Source organism: Hyposmocoma kahamanoa, unplaced genomic scaffold, assembly GCF_003589595.1.
Source record: "Hyposmocoma kahamanoa isolate Upper Pololo Valley unplaced genomic scaffold, ASM358959v1 210, whole genome shotgun sequence".
Taxonomy (NCBI): Eukaryota; Metazoa; Arthropoda; class Insecta; order Lepidoptera; family Cosmopterigidae; genus Hyposmocoma; species Hyposmocoma kahamanoa.
Window position 1 is genome coordinate 13634459 of NW_020653731.1, and position 9950 is coordinate 13644408.

The following is a 9950-nucleotide window of genomic DNA, read 5'->3' on the forward strand; positions in this document are numbered from 1 at the left end:
AACAGTTTATTGAACCATATGTTTTGAATTAAACGTCGATGACGCATAATCCTCAAAAAGAAGTGAATTTAATGTTGAATTTCCTCGTCATTACGCGTAATTTATGTTTATTTTTGTGAATTGTCGTGTTTATTGTAGCATTTATTAGACTATAGAGGTGCAAAATGAGTTTCCTCGGCAAATTATTTGGTGGGAAAAAGGAAGAAAAGGGCCCCACTACGCATGAAGCGATACAAAAGTTACGCGAAACTGAGGAGCTATTGCTGAAGAAACAAGATTTTTTAGAAAAGAAAATCGAATTAGAAAAACAATCTGCTAGGAAACATGGCACAAAGAATAAGCGAGGTAATTTTCTATTATTTTTGTTAAAAAATTTGCTTCTGTCCCTACCTACAATCAAAATTTTTGTTTAGTATAGATATGACCTTGCAGGTAGTCGACTATATCAAGAGGTATTGTCCAGTAGGAATGTAATGTTATATCATGGTTTAAAATAGACAGAATAAACTTTTTAGATGGTAGAGACATAAAAGTGCATCAAGTTATGATTACCATCATAGCAACTATCAGATTTCAGTATGAGTCATCTACGTCCAAAGAGAAAATAATGTGACTTTACTTAATAGAAGATATTATATTATATATTATTATATTTTGTTATCCTTTTTGTTGTCATTAACATGAACAGAGTCCGATGTGATTATATACCGAAAAGAGAATAAGTTTGTTGCGAGAATAATTTCGTTATTCAAACTAAGGCCTATGTAAAGGTCTTTTGACAATTTACATATCTTAATTCGTTTTGGAAATATAAAATCAACAATGGTCGATATGACTTCCACAGTGAAAAAGAACTAACTAAATGTACTATGTCCTGAGACCAAGAAGTTTTGCACATAGATCTTTGTTCTATGGATGAGTCGAAATTGTTGTTGATAAAAAGTTCTACTTTTTTAAAGTGTTATAGTTCCATCCTGGCCAATGCTCACTGCCCACTAATATTTACTTTGCATAACTTTCTAAAAAATTTAATAACTAAACTGTAACCAGCAATTAAAAGAAAGAAAGTAAGAAAAGTAGTTTATTTGGTAAACTTATGACATAACATTTATAACAGAATGATAACAAAAATAAAATAATCTTATGATAAATACAAAATAAAAAAAGAATTACATTTAAAGTTACAAAAATGGTCTCCACTCAGCTTTTTGTAACAAGAATGTGAAAACACCTTGTTACGGTGGTTTTTCAGAGAAGCTGAATACATAACAAGAATGAAGATGTCGCTTCGTCCAAGCAGGTAAAATAAAAAAAAAAATAAAAAAAATACAATAGACTTAACTAGGCATAAATCAAGTCTTAAATGCAAATCAAAAAGTAAAAAATAATGCTATAAAAATGGGTGTATGTTTAGAGTAGGTGGGATGTGATAAAACCAAACCTGATTGTGCGTGTATTGTGTTCTCATATGTTTGTGGCTGGTCCACTGCCGGTTAAAAGTTTGAGACCTCTAGTAAAAATCTTTGCCACCAACAAAATATTTCAAAACTACTTGAGATAAATAATTAATTTAAACACCTGCGTATTCTATTGTTATTAGAAAAATTGTAAGAGTCATTCTTTTTGTAAATTTTTAAGTTATCATCCTATAAAGGTCTATTGTTTCAAAACATGAATGAGTGCCGCGCTAGGGCCAGATGGTAGAGTCATTGTAATATTTTTTAACTAATTATTTTGGTTTTGTTTCGCGCTATCCGAAATTTATGACTATTTTGCTTCCTAAAACTTTCATATTTATTACCTGAGTATTCATGGAATTAATCTTTCTTTATCTTGGTTAGTCGAAGCTCATCGTTGTTACAGTGAAGACATCTTAAAATGGAAAAGTAAGTGAAATTAGCAGTGAAAGTCGTTCTGTTATAGTTGTTTTACACAATGAAGGCAAATCAGAGCTTGAAATTTCCACTCAACTGAAGTTGTCGAAGACTTGTGTTCATAACACACTAGCGCGATACGAGGAGACTGGCAGTAATCAAGAGCGTCGGCGATCAGGAAGGCCGAAAGCTACGACTTCTATCGAGGATAAGTTCATCATCGTTACCAGCAAGCGGAATAGACGTATAACAGCACCAGAAATCCGCGCAGAAGTGAACAAATCCCGATCTGAACCTGTGTCATTGATCACAGTAAAAAGACGATTGAGAGATGCTAAGTTATTTGGTCGCGTCGCCGTTCGAAAACCGCTACTTAGGCTAACAAAAGGAAAAGGATGCAGTGGGTTCTTACCCATCGAGACTGGACCGAAGAAGACTTTAAAAAAGATCTTTGGACAGAGGAATCCAAATTTGAAATATTTGGATCAAAACAACGAATTTTTGATCGACATAGTGCTGAGGAAAAGATGATGCCAGAATGTGTGGTGCCAACAGTCAAGCATGGTGGTGGTTCCATTATGGTCCGGGAATGCTTCTCGAGCCATGGAACCGGAGATTTGGTATGAGTTGAAGACATAATAAAAAAGGAGCAGTATAAACGAATACTGCAGCAAAATGCCGTTCCATCTGGTTTAAGATTAATTGGAAATGGATTTTATTTTCAACAAGATAATGATCCAAAACATAGTTCAAAATTATGCAGGGATTACTTAGAACATAAAGAAACAGAAGGGGTGTTAAAAAATATGGTGTGGCCCCCTCAGAGCCTGGATCTTAACCCGTTTGAGCTTTTGTGGGAAGAGCTTGATAGAAATGTGCGCAGTTGTTGTCCCTCCTCGCAAGAAGACATGTGGAAGGCTTTACAAGAAAGCTCGAACAATATTTCACAAGAAACAATCGACAAATTGATTGCTTGTATGCCAAGACTAGTGAAAAAAGTAATTAAATGCAAGGGAGGGTTTGAACGAAAAATCTGTTTAAAATATGAACGGCATTTTTAACGTAAATGGTTGATATTTCTTGATTGGTTTTGTTTTCTTCACAAGGCACAGTACGACTGCCAGTGCTGTTAGATGCCTGAGAAAATAATAAAAAAAAATCTTAAATTTTTATATTATATATTAAATTATTTATTTAATTTATTATATATTTAATTAATTACTTTATACTCACCACATATTTTAATCCAACTAAATACTAAACAAATCATTCAAAACTACTTAAAACTTTCAATAACTGTCAATTTGTCTCATCATAGCACTCGTAATAACAGTAAAAACCATCAATTTGTCTCAACATTGCGCTGAGTCTTCCAACCCTGATGTTGGCGGAATCGTTGCGCAAAATGTGGAGCCATATCGACACAAAACTTTGACTTGATAGCTCCATCAATGCAAACAATGATTTTGCCAGCATCTAGTTAAGGAAGACACTTTTGGTGATGGAACACTGCAAGTGCGTTTTTGGAGACAGCAGGCAACATATATATATACATAATATATATATATATATATATATATATAATATGTACAACACATGTATATATACATAATAAACTAACTTAGTACATAATATAACGTCACTGGAAAGGCGAAAGTACTAAAGCGCCATTTTGGCCTTTTGGAGGTTAGTAATTTCGCCTTTCCAGGGACAATATAATAAACTAACTTTCATAGAGATCTCACAGATGAGGCTATGGCAAAAAAGTTGAAAAACCAAAAAGAAAGATATAATAATAGGTATATAAGATACAACAAACACATTGTTAAGAAATGAAATTCTTAAAAATTCTTAAGGTCTGCTGGGTCGTTCCATAGTATGCTGAAGCACTGGGTCAAATCCGACCGGATCGAAGGATTTTTTCTTAGTGTTCAATCTTTGTACTAATAATCATAAAACATAAACTAATCAAACTGACCTACATATTATATTACAAATACAAATAATACCACACCCACAAATTTTTCATGCATTTTTCTTTCAGCTGCAATTGCAGCCCTCAAACGTAAGAAGCGATATGAAAAGCAGCTAACACAGATTGACGGCACTTTGACACAAATCGAGGCCCAACGGGAGGCGCTGGAGGGTGCTACCACCAACGCCCAAGTCCTCAACACTATGAAGGATGCTGCTGATGCCATGAGATTGGCACACAAGGACATGTATGTTTATTTTTTGGTTATTTTTAACATTAAGCCACCACCTTAACCACCCTTTATGGTTTGTAAGAATTGTAGCCTTAAGTATTTGAAGTAAATAGTAATTAACAAAATCAACTAGTAATTGCATCAGCAATTTTGTGACGAAATCCAAAATTTTATCATATTTATAGTTTTTGCTATCAAATCATGCTCTGTGTACGATACCAAATAACCCCTATAGAGGGTTTGTAGCAAATATTAGAGATGAAACAGATATCCGGTATCCGGCCTATTTTTACTATCCGTCCGGATACCAGATAGTAGAACAATATCCGGCCGGATACCGCATGTTTAAAACAGAAAAATTCATAATCAGTTGCAAGAAAAAAAGCAGTACGCTAAATAAATTGATTTATCGGTAAAGGATTGTTGACACTCTGTTTATTACTTGTAACTCAAAGAAATATGAAGTTAGATAACGTTATCTGTAAATTTAGTACTCAAATTTCATTAAAGGCAAATTATGGTGGATGAAGGTCAATTATTCTGCATTTAGTGGTAAAGTTGGTTCTATTTATTTTCATAAACGAGACCAGCTACAGAGGACAGTTTCTCATTATAAACTTTTGCAAACTTTGTTTGTTAATTTTTAAGTACTACTTGTTATTGCCAGACGACCAAATGAAAGGGTCGCGATCACGATTGATTTGAACTGTCTTCAAATACAATTTGTTCCTACAATAATGAAACGTGTAAGTAGATTATAATTTTTTTTGACAAATTTGGTATCAATGCTTACAATTAGATCACAAACAAATTAATGAAATTAAATTGAAACAAAATAATAACGGGCGTAACAAGTGCTAGGCTTATACTTATAACAACTAGAACTTTTAATATAGCCAAAGAATTATGTAATTGCTTTTGTTTCTTCTTCACCACGAGAAATTTGCATTCCGCACAACAAACAAACAGGACTGATATTAGAATATAGCCTGATTTGCGATATTTTTCACTATTAACATTTTTCTCTTATGTATTTGTTTATATTATCGAATAAATTAATCGTTTTAATAAAAACCAAGTGACCACAACAAATCAAAGCGTCAATGTGATTGTGCAATGATTGACTAACAAATGTTTTCGGCAGTGGGTCAGATATCTGGCGGCCGGGTATCCGGCTATCCGGTATAGGTGCTCGCCGAATATCCGGTATCCGGCCTAATCACTATCCGTTTCGTTTCTAGTAAAAATACTTTATGTTTAATATTGTCTCATAAAATGAAGTGTACACATTGTCAAGTTAATTATATTATTTAATAAAAATTTAAATTCAAAATACCACTTTTACACACTTTTTATGAAAAAGTGGTATTTTATTTGATGAACAAATTACTACTCATTTGTGAGATAGATTCCCCTGAGAAGAATGAGCAAGAAACTCTAGAAGTTGTGGGCGTCGTGGCGGTGAATCATCGGTATCCCACGCCGCTCACAACACCTGACTGGTTTTAGTGGGTACTCCTCCCACTTGGGGGTTGATCCTACATAATCCCTGAGTCACCCCGGGCTCGAGGGTATGTTTAAAGTATTTCCCTTTCGTAAAAAAAAGAAAGGTAACTTATTAGTAGACACAATTAACATTACTACTACCTTTGTAATTCATAGTTCGTAATCACTTCTAAAGTGGTAAACATAAATTTTACCTCATACTTCAAATAAGATAGTGTTTTATTAATTTACTTAGCAATGACTAAGTTCAGTTTCTTGCTTATGCAGTATTTTTGTCGTAATATGAACTGGGCGGCTAATTGACCAAGGTATAGTAACACCTTTAAATTTTATCGCCTAATGAGAAGGGCAGTTACTCTGCTACATTAGTTTTGGAACAAATTTACAGTAATGCTATATCTTATATATACATATATGTGAGTATTGGTCTGGTTCAGAGGCCTGGCATCCCAAGACACAGGGTCAACCTAATTTGGTCACCATTCCCCTGCTATATTTTTAATTGAATATACAGTTTGACATTTTTTGTGAATAGGAGAGAATACATGATTTTTACTAAAAAGAATGCTATATTCGATGGAATTTGACAATTTATGTGTCTACAAGGTTAATTACAAATTGAAGGATATATGACAAGTAGAGTTTTGGTGGTTAACTGATTTAAAACTGTACACCTTTGTAAGGATCTATTTGCTACTACGAGGCAATTCCAGCTTTAAAAAGTTTTGACAGGATAATGGTTTGATCTACAACTTCTCAAGTAGAAGCCGTGCGTTCGAATACGGGCTCGAAATTCTAAGTTTTTCGGAATTTACGTGCGAAATTTAGTTTCAAATTTACCATGAGTTTTTCGGCGAAGTAAAACTTCGCGAAGAAACCTGCACGTCGAAGAAGGTTCACAAACCTCGGAAAACGTATGAAGTCCCCAACCCGCATTGGGACAGCGTGGTGGACTATGGCTGAAGACCCTCGCCTGAGAGGACACCCGTACCCAGTAGTGGGACGTGTAAATGGGTAGATAATGATCTACCCGTCTCGCATAGATATAACAAAACACACTGATTCATATAATGTCGCCCGAGTGTTGCTACTCATCGTGATAAAAACTATTAAAAAGAAATTAGCCACTACAAGTATGATCAACGAAAGACACAAGTATCTTTCAAGAAGCAATCATTTGAATAAACATTACTAAATATAGTGATGTGTTCCTGTTATCGACGACATTTTTTGTTATTTATTATTGTTAGGCCTAGTTTCCACTAATCAGGAGAATTGCCGAGTCGATAAAGTTGCCGGAAAGGCTAGTGGCTGTACAATTTATATTAAGTTATTTACATTACGCCGTATCGTTTGTCACTGCGGACCGCCGGCAGAACGCCCGGACCGGAATAATGTGAATGACGACGAAAGTCGTCCCAATAAATCATGAAAAAGGGATGCTATTAGAAAATAATTGAAGAATTTTGACGCGTCACTTCTCAGTTGGTCCATTAAAAATCTTTCCCGTAAAATAGGATGTACCCAATGTTTTCTTTTTACTCTATTAATCCTTCTAAGATACCACCACAACACCACAATTTCGTCGTCTATCGTGCGCAGTGGTCTGAATTCGACTGAGGTGAGGACTGTAGTCTCCGGTTTTCATGCGAGATCCGGCTTAATGTGAACACCTAGTCCGAGTGCCGGTTTCTCGTCAAATTTGCCGGTCGGGCATAGTGGGAACTAGGCCTTTTTATTAGTCAGGGTAGGTTAGTTATGGCCTGCGCAGCCCCACATCTCTAAGCAATTTGCCCTAGACTAGACAAACAGAATTTAAAAACTAGAATTTTCTTATCTTTGTTTTTACTTAGTCTGCCTAGGAGTGAGTTTCATATGTTCATTATAGGCCAACAGTGATTTAGATGATGCGAAGGTGTCTCATCCGCTCTGGGGAGTATCTATAGTTTCTGTTCTGACTTCTTTATGTGCCGAACGGCTATGGAGTGGAATTCCTTGTCTGCAGAGTTATATCCTGAATGCTATAACTTGTGCCTTTTCAAGGCTTTATTTAAGTATGCATACTCTATCGTTACTTTGTATCAGGTGAGATGGAGATTACATGCGCACATATTTTTTTATAAAAAAGAAGATAAAAGCTTGATATTGGACTTGTACAGATAAACCTTACTTGATACTACAGCCTAACGCCAGATCTCTACAGTATTTGGTGCTGTAGGCGTTAATCATGTCACGCAGCTCTAGCACCACAAGAGTATGTTCTGTAGTTTGTAGTGTAACCTTAAGAGCCTTGACGATGACCTTGGTTTATCCTTAAATTTCTTGTCGCATTAGGAACTGTTTACGGTAGCTTCGACATTTGAACTTTTCCACAAAAATATATGCGATGCATGTGCGCAAATACGTTTCATCGTCATAAATAATACATAGGAAAATTTTGACATTTTATAAAATGTAAATTTACTAGAGAATACCACGTCTTCTCTCTTCGAGAATTTTGTAAGGAGTGGCGACGGAACGAAGCAAAATGACGAAGAAAAAGAATTAGAGAAAGATTCAAAATTTCAAACCTAAGTGGCCAGGAACCAGAAAGTGTGATAAAAAGGAGGGACGACGATGAATGAGGTCGCATCGTCACAATCAAAGCTTTCTAGTGTTTGATATCATTGGATTCTATTATATTTCCAGTGGCTAATAACTGGACCTACGTCAAATTACTATAGCTATTATATCTGTTGATCGTCATACAGACATCAGGCTTTCTGTTTACTTATTTACAAATTACCAATCATCGTGATGTGTATATAATTCCCCCAGTAATCTAATGATCTCTTTCTTGCAGTGACATCGACAAAGTTCACGATATTATGGACGATATCGCGGAGCAACACGACATCTCGCGCGAGATCACCGACGCCATCTCCAACAATGTTGCCTTCTCCAATGATGTCGATGAGGACGAACTTGAGAAGGAGCTGGAGGAACTTGAACAGGTTTATATTAATCTAAAGTCTAACCAGCAAAGGGTTAAAATAAGAGTATATATAACAGATTTAAATGTTTCCATACTTTAATTAATGGGAGTACAGGATTTTACTTTTAATCTGAAATTAAACAAATCAAGTGTCTGGATTTTTATTAGTACTTTTCAAAGACGGTTACATATTGTGTTAAATCGTAAAGAATGAAACACTAATCGACCCTGACAATCTGAACAGGAGGACCTGGACACGGAGATGCTGGGAATCAACGTGCCGACGGACAAGTTGCCCGACGTGCCGTCAGCCGAGCTGGTGCATGACAAGCCAAAGCCCAGCAAGTCCAAGCAGTCGGGTAAGTTTCTTCCCTTATGTGCTAATTATTCATGGCATTCACTTCGGTTACCTGGATGGATCCTAAAGATTTTGAATTAAAATTGAAACAAAAGACAATAGATTATCATTTGCAACACAAATCTTTCAGTTATTTTTTGTGCATTGGCTCATTAACTTAGACAACTTTTAACCACAAGAAAAAAATGGAAATTCACGCTCTAAAAATATGCAAGAGATGATAATGGTAAGCAACAGTCTGGTTAATTATATTTGATGCCATGATCATATTTATGTGATGACAATTATCTTTGGCATTGACGCCTAACTCTTGGGTACTAGAACACGCTAATAAGTGAACAAACAGGAAACGAAATAAAAACAACAACATTTTAGGTGTCATTTATACAATATCAAAGCTACTACGTCTAACAATACTATATAAATACATACATTTGTGTAACTGAAGAAAATTATATGATTCCTTTGTAAAGTTAAGTGTTCCCCAGGGTACTGTTCTACGACCCTCTTTCTATTATTGTTCCTTTGGTCTTAAGTGTTCCCCGGGGTACTAGGTTAGTAATCCTACGACCCTTTCTATTATTGTTAGTTTTTGTTTTGTCATTTCTAAGTTCCGTATTAATAGACCCGTCTCAATGGCGAGATCGATACTAAGGTCGTAATAAATATCTCTTTAATACACATACTTACTCGTTGATTGTGCACCATTGGAGGATTGTCAAAATTTCCGCTTATTTCTAAACGTCACGCAGCACTTTGTCTCTTATTGTGATTATTAAATCCGAATCAATCAAGCTCGGTCGAAGTTTCGGAAGTATCTTACTTAATATCAAACCTAACTTCGGTTTTAAGCTCCTATAAATGGTTTATTAATACGAGCTTAAAAATGCGAGTATTTATTTAAATTACTCGTTGTGTCACAGATTTAACATAGAAGTTAAATTAAGTAACAAATGCCTCATACATAATTCGTATGCAATCAAGTACGTGACATGTTTTTCTTTGATGTAGATGATTCGGTTTCCAGACAC

The 9950-nt window shown here is 35.3% G+C and overlaps 1 protein-coding gene across 1 annotated transcript; it reads left to right on the forward strand.

The window, feature by feature from the left end:
• The first annotated feature begins 149 nt into the window (after positions 1–149).
• LOC113227389 (charged multivesicular body protein 4b) lies at positions 150–9000 on the forward strand. The gene is made up of 4 exons (XM_026460282.1): positions 150–345; positions 3919–4096; positions 8430–8580; positions 8806–9000. The coding sequence occupies exons 1-4, from the start codon at positions 165–167 to the stop codon at positions 8998–9000; spliced, it is 705 nt and encodes a 234-aa protein (XP_026316067.1). The 5' UTR covers positions 150–164.
• The last annotated feature ends 950 nt before the right edge of the window (positions 9001–9950 follow it).